This window comes from Oreochromis aureus, linkage group 8 (genome assembly GCF_013358895.1).
Source record: "Oreochromis aureus strain Israel breed Guangdong linkage group 8, ZZ_aureus, whole genome shotgun sequence".
NCBI classification, from domain to species: Eukaryota; Metazoa; Chordata; class Actinopteri; order Cichliformes; family Cichlidae; genus Oreochromis; species Oreochromis aureus.
This window is the reverse complement of record NC_052949.1, coordinates 25818237-25831057: the sequence shown is the minus strand read 5'-3', so window position 1 is coordinate 25831057 and position 12821 is coordinate 25818237. Positions and strand designations below refer to the sequence as shown.

The 12821-nt window shown below is 41.8% G+C and overlaps 2 protein-coding genes across 2 annotated transcripts; one reads left to right on the top strand and one right to left on the bottom strand.

The window, feature by feature from the left end:
* Positions 1-518: 518 nt before the first annotated feature.
* On the bottom strand, positions 519-7200 carry trim65 (tripartite motif containing 65). Its single transcript, XM_031753320.2, has 8 exons — positions 7114-7200; positions 6276-6727; positions 6053-6148; positions 5684-5914; positions 4389-4557; positions 4218-4307; positions 2978-3195; positions 519-2719 (listed from the first exon to the last, which is right to left on the bottom strand). Exons 2-8 carry the CDS (start codon positions 6723-6725, stop codon positions 2411-2413), a joined length of 1563 nt encoding a protein of 520 aa, XP_031609180.1. The 5' UTR covers positions 6726-6727; positions 7114-7200; the 3' UTR covers positions 519-2410.
* Positions 7201-7553: 353 nt separating this feature from the next.
* On the top strand, positions 7554-12385 carry mrpl38 (mitochondrial ribosomal protein L38). The gene is made up of 9 exons (XM_031753361.2): positions 7554-7672; positions 8736-8924; positions 9029-9160; positions 9244-9446; positions 9539-9611; positions 9752-9797; positions 10888-11046; positions 11854-11990; positions 12138-12385. Exons 1-9 carry the CDS (start codon positions 7588-7590, stop codon positions 12272-12274), a joined length of 1161 nt encoding a protein of 386 aa, XP_031609221.1. The 5' UTR covers positions 7554-7587; the 3' UTR covers positions 12275-12385.
* Positions 12386-12821: the final 436 nt, after the last annotated feature.

The window sequence follows — 12821 nt, the reverse complement described above, 5'->3', positions numbered from 1 at the left end:
CTTTGACGTGTTTTGGCCGACGAGCGGACCACAAAGATTAGAGCGGCGTTGAGCCACAGCAGCCAATCCCTGATCCTGGATCAGAGCGGGGGAGAGGACGGCTGGGCTTTTGGAGGGACCGACTGCCAGGAGGGATTATCTTTATAATGTTGCAAGAGCAGAGCAGTCACCCAATGATGTCACTTCCTATTTTATTACGCTTCCAGACGTTAGAGAAGACGCACGGTCAGACTCACCATCAGCCTGCTTTCATCTTCACTACATTTTTAACATTACATACACAAACAGAACCATCACTGAACTCTTGTTTCTGCTTTCTGTGGTCGTGATCATTACTCTTCAGTTTGAGGTCCAATCTGAGTATCTCATCTTCTATTCTTCCTTCCTCTGCGGTCTCTAATCTATATACTGTATCTGTGGCACATCTGCGGCTGATTCTTTGCACTTTTAGAATGCTATGCATCGGGTTCCTGTATGCTCCGTCATGGCTGTGTGTAAAATAAAAATAAAGCTCTGTATTTAATTGAAACTAATTTATTGAATAATTACCAACTCGAGTAAGAAAACAAGGCATGAGCTCAACTGATGCATGTATGCATTGGACTGGATTTTAATAAAGAATTCAGAAGTGTCTGTCTTTATTTCAGCAGAGTATTGCTATCACAAGTTTTAATAGTCCACATTATAGTGCATTAGCAGTTCTAACAAACATATGCAACAGTCAGCAGGAAGAGTGACAAAGTTTTCCCCCAATCATTAGGCCAAAACAGCCAAATGTGCTTTTCCTCAGCTGTTCCTTATCTTCAGAAAACTTGTGCAAATCCACAGCAGTAACCCACTTTAAATGTGCTAAAAGTTCTCAGCTAAGATTTGTAAACCCTCATAATCTAAAAATTATCTGCCCCCAAAAAATGCACACACCAGTACAATACATCAGATTCCAGCTCAGCACTGTCAGCAGTCAGCACCATTTGTTTGTGCAGTCATGATCAGATCGCAATGTGATAACGCGGCCTTCGATTTTCAGTTGTGTTCTCAGTAGTAACGCTACAGCCTGCGACATTTTTGTTTCACCTACAGTAGCTCACATACTTCTGTAGAATGAGCTCAGCATACATGTGAAAGTGATCAGAAAACACAATGAAAAGTTTGGACATGTATGAGTACAATATTTACCCTAAACATCTGAGCCTTGAATTTTTTTTCCAAGCATCCCCTTTACATTTGCTGTTTTCATTTGTATGTGGACATATGCTGTGGCACAGGCAGATATTCATCAGTTTCCATGTGATACAATTCACTCTGTATGATGAACATAAAGCTACAAAAGTGGACCCATTACACTTTTCTGTTGGTTTCTGTCTCGGTAACCCCGACCTCAAGGTCAAAGTCCAGTTTCCTGAAAACTTTATGAAAGCGATAACTCATGAGTGAAGTCACTCGAGATATTCAAATTGATACAATAGGTGAATCTACTAATATAATGCTTTAATTGAACTTTGACAATATCGATCTTCACATTTGGTAAAAAGAATCATAAATTTCCCTTAGAGTTAATTCATGTTTTTCAAATAGAATGAGCGTAACAGGTCCTCGCCAACCTATAAGAAACTTCAAATGCTGGAGTTTCATCCACCTTCTCATGTAGCCTTAAGTGCATTTCTTTAGGGCAGAGTCATGAACACTCAAATCTGACATGTGTGTAAGACCGAGTGCGTTCAGTTGTCGTCCTGTGCTGGCACAGAAACACAACACAGTATTACTGATGCATTCACCTCCACCTCAGTAAGTATCTTTTTACTAATCACACAGCATATATTGTAATGCTATTTTGGAAAAAAAGAACATTTGTTTCAACATGGGTGTGCCCTAATTAAAGACATAATCCAGCATGTATGCAGAGTTCAGTGTCTCATGAGAAGTAATTTTCCTCTAAGCTTGAACACCTTTTGTGGGTGCTCACCATCTTAAAATGGAAAACTAAAAATGATTTTAGGTAATGAAAGTTCAAAAGTGTGACCCACTGAAATGTAACTGTTTTTTTTCCTACCTGAAATAGGACACACGAACATTATTTATCACATGTTAAAAAATGAATTAGTGTGAACTAAAACTGTAAATCCTTTTAAAAGCACATTATGTATGCATATAAACTGTTTCCTTAGCAACATCGTGGTAAGTGACAATGCAAAACCAAATGGCAAACATGTTAGAGGAAAGAAAATCCCAGTCAGTCAGTTCTTCTACTAAAAACAATGTAGGAAGGCAGTTGTCCCAGAAGAGAAAAGTGAATTTAAAAGAAGCTCCTAGATTGTTTGGAGGCGGGAGGAGGGGGTCCTTTATGTCAAGTCAGATTGTGGCCATGATTCATAGTATTCCTAGAATTCCACTTGTTCTTTTACAAGTCTGCTCATGAAGAGCAGAGGGTGATGCTGACCCCCTCTCCTATCCAGCAGGCAGGAAACAGCTCCTGGGTGAAGGCACAGTGGAAGGCGTGCAGCCTGGTCTGCCCGTCTCCGTAGTAGGTAAGCGTACCCGCCTCGTAGTCCAGCAGCATGCCGATGCGGCTGTGATGGGAGTTGCCGGGGATGGTCTCCCGACGGCCATTGTGCCAGGCGCTAAGCTGGTGCTCGTCCAGTTGCAGGCTCCAGGACAGTTCATTCATTCCCACCATGCATCTCTTGCCCTTCTCCTTCCTGGGGATGCTCTCGTAGGTTACCTGGGGAGGAGGATGCGCAGAACAAAGGAAACATTAGCATGCTGTGGCCATCTCTGTGGGAACAATGAATCCCTGTATAACACTTTAGGAAAATCTGTTGAAACATTCTCGACTGATTAGACACATCAGAGTAGATCTACTATTGAGCAGGTCCATGTAACGATTTACTAGGCAAGACCCAGAATGTCCCCATTAGCGACCTGCTACAAAGCGATGTGTCACAAAGCCACAGTGTACACAGCATTATGATATCCTTACCCCGAGGTAGGCCCAAGGCTTGGACACCTCCAGTTCCCAGTAGTGCTGTCCGTGTTTGAATCCCTGAAAGCAGAGCACCTGCCAGGTGTGATCAAAGCGGGCTTCATGTGCGGGGACAGCGCGTGGCCCTGATGTCAAGTGCTCAGCCCTGCGATTCTCCTGGGAAAGAACTAGATGCCCATTGGCTGTCCGTGGGTCAAAGGTCAGAGAGCATCGGTCTGTAAGAAGGAAGAAAATGAATCCGGCAGATTAAAGCTGGAATGGTGATCCAGAAAAGTCTTAGAGGTCCTTATAGGGCTGTGCGATATGACCAAAATCTCATATCCCGATATTAAGACATCTATCGTCGATAACGATATAAATCACAAAAATGTAACATTTCCTGTAAATTCTGTGAATGTCGGGCAGCTCGACTTGCGTGAAGTGTTTCCAGCTGGGCGCTGAGTGTTTTAACTGATGCATGAAACATACATTGTTAGACATAGGTTGTAAGGCCACCGTTTTCTTTGTGAGTATTTATTACACAGCGTGCTGCGGGGAAAAGCCTGTTCTAACGTTTGAGGCTAAGGTTTATTTTTTAGCACCTGGCGGCTCTTTTTTGCTTCTCATCCGTAAATACTCTGCATCTTTCATGTGATTCAGTTTATTTTGAAAAGTCTCAACAGGATCTTGAGCTTTATTGTGAAAGGTTTATGTGGAAAATAAACAAGCGGACACGAGATGGTTTTACCGTCGTTGTTGCTAACGACAAGGCATAAAAACAAGCGCTTGTCCGTCTATAGTGTGGTTGTATTAAATATAAGAGAAAGAGAGAACTTTAGGAAATTAATATAGCCACTACAGCAGGGGTGGGCAATTCCAGGCCCCGAGGGCCGGTGTCCCTGCAGGTTTTAGATCTCACCTTGGGTCAACACACCTGAATCACATGATTAGTTCGTTACCAGGCCTCTGGAGAACATCAGGACATGTTGAGGAGATAATTTAGCCATTTAAATCAGCTGTGTTGGTTCAAGGACACATGTAAAACCTGCAGGGACACCGGCCCTCGGTGCCCACCCCTGCACTACAGTGACCATCAAAATAATGAAAAAATATTGCCGTAAACAGTTTATTTTGCGACACCACGAAACAAACGATAGCGTAAAATGAAACGATAGACGTTTTTATATCGTCATCCGATATATATCGTTATATCGAACAGCCCTACGTCCTTAGTTATAAAATGTCTCTTAGAACTCACAAGCACTGAGGCCCTCCTTCCCAACAGGGTGGCACGGAGCAGCAGGGCTGGGAACCACAGCGAGTACTGGCCTCTTGTCCTGAGGAGAACCTGGAAACCAAAGACAATGCATGAGAACACATGAGGACCGTCTGAAGGCGGATCAAGCTAACATGCTTCATCTTTCCTTACCTTCTCTGTCATGACCCACAGCGGTGGTCACAGCTTTCTCCAAGTCTTCAGACACCAGCTTAGACACTCGGGAGAGGATGTCAGTGACGCCATTTAATCGATCCTGCAGGGTCGAAGTCACATCTGTGGAAATGTCCTTGAAGCGGGGGACTTCTATGTGCGATGATTCCTGTGAAGACGTGGATTTCAGGCAGCACTTTAATGAATAGGCAAAAGTTTCAATATCTGATTAATTACTTTGGTTTGACCTTAAAGGCACAACTGAAACAGTGAGATTAAGATGTGTATGCAATTGTTAAATGAAATAAAAACTCAATTCAAATGACAATTCAAAATCACCTGCCATTCACTGCATTATGACGTATGTCTGGATCCTCTACAGTGTACTCCTAGAATTTGTGGTTATTAGATTTCAGGCATCGTTTCTGTTAAACGGTGCAAGTCTTGCCCTAGCTGCCTCAAATAATGCCTCTACTTGTCTGGCCCACACACTGTCGATATGTAAAAGACGCCATTGTGATGTTACCCACAGGTCAGGAAAGCATTGCTGTGAAGCTGAGAGTTGAATATTTTCTCTGTGCCTTTAAACCAGACAGATCGAGAGCAAAAACGTACAAATAAACATCATGGTGCACTCACTGGCCTGGAACTAAAATCTGACAAAATAAACATATGTGAAAAGGTCTTAATGAGATAACAAATAAAGTAAACATTAATTTTCCCAGATGTCTCTTTGCAGCCAGTGAAGCCGCCACCTGCTGGCCTTTAGAAAGAATGAGGGCTACAAGAAACTTTCGCACTCGCTGTACTCTGGGAGGCAATTCCAGCTTTTATTTATAGTCTATGGCTCAGCGATCATCTGCATGGATACTCATTTGAATAAATCTATTATTGCAATAGACATCTTTCATTTCAGTTGCTTTATTCTCTCTGCGCTACTTGTGACACTCAATCTGCTTTTTACGTGGCTCATAGGAAAAGCGTGGCAAGGCCTGGGCCACAACTCTGATAAACTTTGTAGAGGAAAGAAGCGAAACACTGAGGTTTTCTGTGACTGAGCAGATACCAGTCTCGTGTTGTTTAATTAAGCCCACATTTCGATATTTTAAAAAAATGCTTGTGCAGCCATCCAGCAGCAGGAAGCTTGCTGAAAGCTCTTCGCATCCACTTGTGCATGTTACATGAAACAGCAACCTGCACATACTTACCTTCATGAACTACTGGGACTATAAAATGAACCAACATAAAGCAACAAATCCTCCCCTTCCCAAATGTGTAAAGGCAGGAATACAAACCCTGATGAGGTCAGTATCAGGGAGGTTATGTAGTGCCGCAATTTGGTCTTGGCGCTCTCTGAGCAGGCGGAAGCGCTCACTGAGTTCGGTTAGTCGTGTCTCCGCCTCCGTGAGGGCTGCCTGCTTTTGGACCTCAATAAAAAGCGCTGTTGCCTCCTGCTTCTCAGACAGGATTTTCATCAGGTTAGAAAACTTGGCGTTCACCCAGGCTGACGTCTGCTCAAGAGTTACCTGTTAATTTAAAATATGCTCGGTAAAATAGTTGCTTGGGTTCATTTGGGCAAACGCTTTAGATTTCTGATTGATTTCTTTTATACTTAAAAGCCTCCTTTTCTGAAGCATTTACAAAGGCTTAAAGTGAGAGTTTACCTTAGCTTGACTGATATTCTCAGCCAAGTCATTTATACTTTTCTGCATCTCTTCAAGCAGTTTCCCCACATCTGTATTCTTCCTTTCCAGCAGCAGCTGTAATGAAAACATATCAAATCAAGAAAAAAATCCTTTACTCTTTCACAGTCATACAAATATGTGATAATCATCATCTATAATCCACTCCCAGTTAAAAATCTGCAGAGGCTTTGTGTTTGTATACCTCTTGAGTTTCCCTTTCTTCCTCCAATATGACCCTTTCATGGTTCACGCACTCTGACTTTTCACATTCGTTGCACACAGACTTTTTGTCCTGCCTGCAGTAATAAACCAAAGGCTTTTTATGGCGCTCGCACAGCAGCATGGCTCTGGCCCCTTCACCTCCTCTCACCAGAGGATCCTTACATGAGGGGCCTGCGCTGTTTGCAGTCTCTGCCAGGACCGACAAGGACACATTACGCCTCAAGACAGGTCTAGTTTTGAACTCCTCATTGCAGATGGGGCACTGAGGGCCAATGTCAGACTGGCTCTTAATGTCCCAGTGCTTGCTGATGCAGTTTTTACAGAAGGTGTGACCGCAGGGGATGGTTACAGGATACCGGAAGAACTCCAGGCAAATGGAACAGTTTAGGTTTGCATTCTGAGACTCCATCTCCGAAGACATGGCAGACATCTCTGTAGAGGGAAACAAAAAAGGCTGAGGTTAGCCATAATATGACATCTTTCAAGACAAACAACTTCATTTCGTTTATTTAAAAATGTATTTTATTTTTGGGCAGGAAAATATTCTTTATGAACTGCCTTAACATTTATAGGGAAAAATAACAGGCGAGTAGGAAAGCAGCAGTCCCAAATTCTAATGTCAGCTACCACACAAGTGAACGGAAAAGCTAATGTTAGCCAGCGTTAGCATGCTTTCAAGTCATTCAACGTTAGCTGGGACTGTTACAAACGAATACTCGTCAAAATATTACAATGGTCAAATTATATTATCTTAAAACGGAGCACCATTACACGCTCACCAGCAAGATACTGTACCAAAAGAAAAAAAAAATTCTTACCACGTAAACAGATACACTCATGCAGAACACTGTATGAATATCGCTAGATGAAGCGTTCCGGATGACGTATGACGCAAAAAGGAACGCCTTCACGTGCTTTCAACAAACCAATGAAATTTAAAAAAAAAGAAAGAACCATATATTTTGTATTTTGTATGCTATGAGACAAACTGTAACACTGTTCCACTGTGAACTTTCCAGGACAATACTACTTAATTTATGTCTCTCATTTGCTTTATTGTTTGCACAATAAAGCACATGATTTTGGTTTAATTAATGTAGAATAGATTTTTGCTGAAACATTCGCCTCAAAAATCCTTACAATGTTTTTTATGTATTAAATTTTTATGTTATAATGTATGTGACTGCATATATTCAGTTTTAAGTGTCTTCTTTTCTGTTTTTGCCTCTCGGCCACCGTATTCTATTAAAAAAAAAAAAGAAAAAAGTAGGGGCGGGGAAAGTCATTCCAAGATGGCGCTGCGCACGGTATGTGCTGCTGCTTTACGAACCGGGACAGATTTAGGGGTCAATAATGCGAGGACATTTGTCACGACAGGTATGGCAAGGTTAACTAAGTCCAACTATATTTGACAATTTTTAAAATACTTCCTGAACGTCTTAAATATAGAAAATATTTCGGTAGGCTATATTAGTTGTAGCAGAGCCCTGATACACGCTGTCACATTACAGACATGGTAGAAACCTCATAAACAAATATGACGAATAAATTTGGTCAAGCTAAACATTTCTCAGGAAAAATTGGTGTGAAACACCTGAGGTGTTGTAAGAGTGTCAACACGTTTAATGCTAAACGGCTCATACATCAGTTACATTATTTTCTGGAAATTAGCTGCTACTTTTTTTTTTCTTAATTTTGTGTATGTTGTGTAATTATCCAGTGATTATCATATTTATCAGTAAATACTCACAACCACAGTTATAAAGGTGCAAAGATATCTGCCTTAGAATAAACAGGTAAAGTACGAGACCGTGAACTCATCACTCACTGACAGTTGACTCGGAGTGCAGAATGTCCTCTGCACATTTCCATTTGTTTTGCAGTTTTTAGTCATGCTTTAAAACCAGCCACAAGCTGATAAATAACACAAAGAGAAATGAGGGGTGATCTTGCTCCAAAGTCTGACTCCCCCACAGGCACTACACTGCTCTTCACCCAGTTAATTAACTTGATCTTCACTTTTCATGACATTTGTCTGATCCTCTGCCAAGACCCTAAAGACGTTGTTTTCAATTTTAAAGAAGGGGATTTGAATGCGTGCTCTTGTTCTTTCTCGCCACCACATTTCCTCACATTTGGCCCGTAGTTTTTACGTAGCCTTGCTTACAAAGTAGAAGGGCACTCAGGATGCACAGTCCTCTGCAAAAGTCATTGGTGTACTTCACAGATGTAGGCAAAGTCATTCAGCTCTGTATCAAAATGTAATGGATTCTTCCACCTCCACACTCAGATTTGTGAAATTTGGCACAGTAGCTTTGAGAATCAAAAGGCACAGAACCATACTTTGCTGCAGGAATGAATACAAATTTGGTGAAATAGAACAGCGCAAAGATGTAGCATTTTCTAAACCGATGTGTCTAACTGTTTGGGATGTTTCCAGCATTCCTCTGCAAACGGGTTCCTCCTTTGGGCCCGATGCCAAATGAAGAGATTGATGTTAAAAACCTGGCATCGGTAGAGAAGTATCGCAGCTACAATCGTTACTTCAGGCAAGCGGCGGAGGCGAGGAACAAGGACGTATGGTGGAAGACTTACAGGAGCTATGTGGAAAAAGCTAACCCTGAGCATGGTGAGATGATGGAGTGAACATTGGGGCAACATGATGTCTCGTAAATTTCATTTTTTAACAGTAAAAACTCCAGATAGGATGAAAGAATTCTGTTGTGTTTGAAGGCGCAGAGCGAGTGGACATTGGACTGCCCTACTATCAACCCTGCAGGACCAAAGAAGTGAGGAAGAGGAGGCAGGTGATGAAGGAGAACAAGAAGAACGTCGAGCTCGAGAGGGCGTCTCGTCTACGCACGTGTAAGCTTACATCAGTTTCTAACAAATTCTTCCGTTGCTCTGTTTTGGTACCCTGTGGTAACAGGTTCCTTGTTGTCCACCAGTTAAGATCCCTCTGGATCAAGTACAGGAAACTTGGGAGAAGACAACCGGGCCATTTCATGTTAAAAGACTTGCGGACCACTATGGGGTCTTCAGAGATCTCTTCCCCATGGCTTATTTTCTACCACAGGTTACACTCAAGGTCTGCTACAGCCAGGATAACGGCACTCATGTGCACTATGGGAATCGACTGACACCCACTGAGGTACGTTAAGAGATTTTGATTCTATCCCCCCCCCCCACCTTTTATAAATCTTCTTGCACCATATTCTTTGTCTGTTCTTTGTGGTCCTCCAGGCAGCAACGGCACCACAGATCAGCTTCAATGCAGAGGAGGGCTCCCTGTGGACCCTCCTGCTTACCTGTCCAGGTACACACAAAATGATCAGTGGACAGTCTTAAGAATGACTGGCTGTCTTTAATACTTTTAAAAATGAATCCAAACAGATAACTGATGGATTCTTTACTTTTGCAGACTGTCCAAATTAAATAGTATTTTTCCCCCCTCAGATGAGCATCTTCAAGATAACGAGGCAGAATACGTCCACTGGCTTGTGTGAGTAGTCTCATACCAGTCAAATAAGCTTTAAAACTATATGTTGACCATGCTGTGGTTATGCTGAGGTTCAAAAGGGCAATCAGATAATTCCCAAGTCAAGAAGATCAATTTACTGATCTAATTTCCAAAATATAAGGTTTTCCACTAAATATGAGCATCCAGTTTCACAAAACATATGTGCTTATAGTTCCTTCATTTGACTGTGTGAGCTTCACGGTGCAGAGTGCCGCATTTACAGAGCTTTGTCTCACAGGAGTAAGATTTTGATGTCAAAACTAGTTTATAATCCGAGTACATAATTTCCTTATTGATTATTAAAGGATTCTGATCAGTGTATTAAGTACAGTTTTTATGAAAAAAGAGACATCTTGTGGCCAACTGAGGATACAACTGCTGCACAACCCCTTCGGCAAGAGAATCTGGTGGCTGTGTTCTGCTGTGGGAGCAGGGAGTTTTATCCTCTTACACTAGTATTTTCCACATGTATGGGTCTGCTTGAGCACCCAGTCAAATTGGTATGTGTTTGTTCTGTGTAATCAGTTTTATCCTGCAGTTAAACCTTTCTGTGTTTACTTGAGTGGCCTCTGTCAGGACTGAGGACCACTAAATGATTTGAGGATGAAAATGAAAAGGCTCATATGCTCTGGTCCTCCTAGTCACCAGATCTCAACTCAGTGTGATACATGTGAGAGATTTTGAAACGGCTTTTCACCAACATAAACTAAACACCAGATGATGGAGCGTCTTTTGAAAGAATTGTGTTCCATCGCTCCAGTAGACTTTCAGAGATTTAAAAAAAAAAAAAAAAATCAGTGCCAAAGGTGAAACACAGGCGATGCTAAGACTGGGGCTCATAAGGTGGAGCTGGTGACAAACTAATAAGTAGGGCATTTGTTTGCACCCCAGCAAGGCAAACCCTAAAAAGGAAATGGAATAAAACAGAGCTTTGTTCACTGCTCTTAACTTGAAGTGTAAGATGTTTTGATTGGTCAGATCATCTTACAGTCCATTACAGTCCATTCACTAAGCTAAATAAATCTGGTTTCGAGTTATTCATGGATTCCTTGAATGACCCATGTCTCTGCAGGGGGAACATACCAGGCGCAGCAGTCCAGGCTGGCGAGGAGCTGTGTCACTACCTGCCACCCTTCCCTGCCAGAGGAACAGGCTTCCATCGCTATATTTACGTGCTCTTCAAGCAGGATGGACCCATCAACTTCCAGGAAAACATCAGGCCCTCGCCATGGTGAGTAGTACACTAAACAGAGTGGTGGATGATGTATTCTTTTTGGATGGAATTACAACAATAACAAAGTCCATCCCAACAGCAAGTTACAGCAAGATACCTGTGACTAGGAAACGTGTAGTGCTCAGTAGGTAGGAATAACACTAATCTCAGTGTAGCATTAGCAACTGCCTCCCGAACCACCCGAACCTGGCATATATGTGCTGTTGTAGTGATGGATATACTAAACACAATTCAAATTGTGAGGTCATTTTATGTGCAAGTAACCCATGTGAGCCAAACTCTCAGGCTTCAGGTTGCTATAAACACTCTGCTACCTCGAGTTTTTTCTACTCTTGGCTCTAAAATGTCATTAAGTGTGATATACCATATCGATAACATGGTCATCTCAGACACATAGCAGAGGAGGGAAATTTAAAACCAAATCTTGTGTTTCTGTGGGGCAACCAGCATGAAGAAAGTTGTGGATGGATGGATAGATAGCTAGAGATATAGAGATACAGATCTCTCTCTCTCTGTGAAATACTAGCATCGCACAATCACTATAGGACCAGAATTACCACGTGTTATTGGAGACCACAAAAACTGCCATATTAAATATGCTTCAGACAAGTGGCTGACGCTCCTAGTATACCACAAACCTTAATAAATAAATAAAATCAATTGTCTTGACATGTTGACTTTAGCTCGACTTAGCACAAATACTCTAAATACCTTCTGGATAAAAATATGTATTGAGTTGGCACATAAATGTTAATCTGTGTGATACCTAAAAACGCACTGAGCATGTACCGTCTCTCCACACAGCCTTTCACTGGTGCAGCGCACGTTTAAGACGGTGGATTTCTACAGAAAGTACCAGGACAACATGACTCCTGTGGGTCTGGCCTTCTTCCAATGTCAGTGGGATCAATCTGTGACAAATACCTTTCACAACACCCTAAGTGAGTCACGGTGTGGCAAAAAGACACCACAATACATGCTGGAACTTGTTTCCTGCATCTAACGTGTTCATCTAAATTGGGCCAGGATTTTTGTGACAGCTGGTAATGTGAGTTTAACGGTCTGCTTTCCTGCATCTTCTCCTGCAGACATGAGGGAACCCGTGTTTGAGTTCATCAGGCCTCCGGTGTACCACCCCCCACAGGTCAAATACCCTCACCGGCAGCCCCTACGCTACCTGGACAGATACAGAGACGGGAAAGAGCACACCTATGGAATATACTGATTATCAGACACATGCACATTTGAGGAAACAGCAACAACAATATGGACAATGTGGAATTATGTTTGCCATATTTATGTCAGGATTGTAAGAATAAAGCAATTTTCAGCTGGACTGGGGCTGCATTTTATTTACCTTTGCCAAAAAAGCACATTTTATACTCACTAAACATCAATTTTTAGCGTTTTATTAATGATAATCTGGCAGGGATTTTTCCAGCCAGCAACACCAAATATAAGTCAGCAACATTTAACAGCTCAATGAGAAGCAGGTACATGTCAAGTCAAAATGTAACAGAAGTAACATTTTTATGCCTCAAATATTTATTACTTTTTATAGTTTTAAGCCCATGAGACATTCATGTCAAAGACCAAGAATTTGTCTAAAAGCGTCTAGAAAAAGATACATTTATTCATACTTGATACTATAAACTTTTATTGCTGCAATTATGAAGCCTTGCTCTCTATAATCTTGGGTAATTATCCTTAATTTTGTGTATACTGAAGCGTATACTGAAGAAATGTCAGCAGATGGCACTGCTGAGTTAAAA

Excerpts from the sequence above, each read along its gene's own strand:
- trim65 (XM_031753320.2), bottom strand. The coding sequence starts at position 6,725 with ATGTCTGCCATGTCTTCGGAGATGGAGTCTCAGAATGCAAACCTAAAC. Across the intron at positions 6,149-6,275 it reads AAGAAAGGGAAACTCAAGAG|CTGCTGCTGGAAAGGAAGAA; the intron begins GTATACAAACAC and ends TTTTCATTACAG. Across the intron at positions 3,196-4,217 it reads GAAGGAGGGCCTCAGTGCTT|ACCGATGCTCTCTGACCTTT; the intron begins GTGAGTTCTAAG and ends TCCTTCTTACAG.
- mrpl38 (XM_031753361.2), top strand. The coding sequence starts at position 7,588 with ATGGCGCTGCGCACGGTATGTGCTGCTGCTTTACGAACCGGGACAGAT. Across the intron at positions 9,798-10,887 it reads GAATACGTCCACTGGCTTGT|GGGGAACATACCAGGCGCAG; the intron begins GTGAGTAGTCTC and ends ATGTCTCTGCAG. Across the intron at positions 11,047-11,853 it reads AACATCAGGCCCTCGCCATG|CCTTTCACTGGTGCAGCGCA; the intron begins GTGAGTAGTACA and ends CTCTCCACACAG.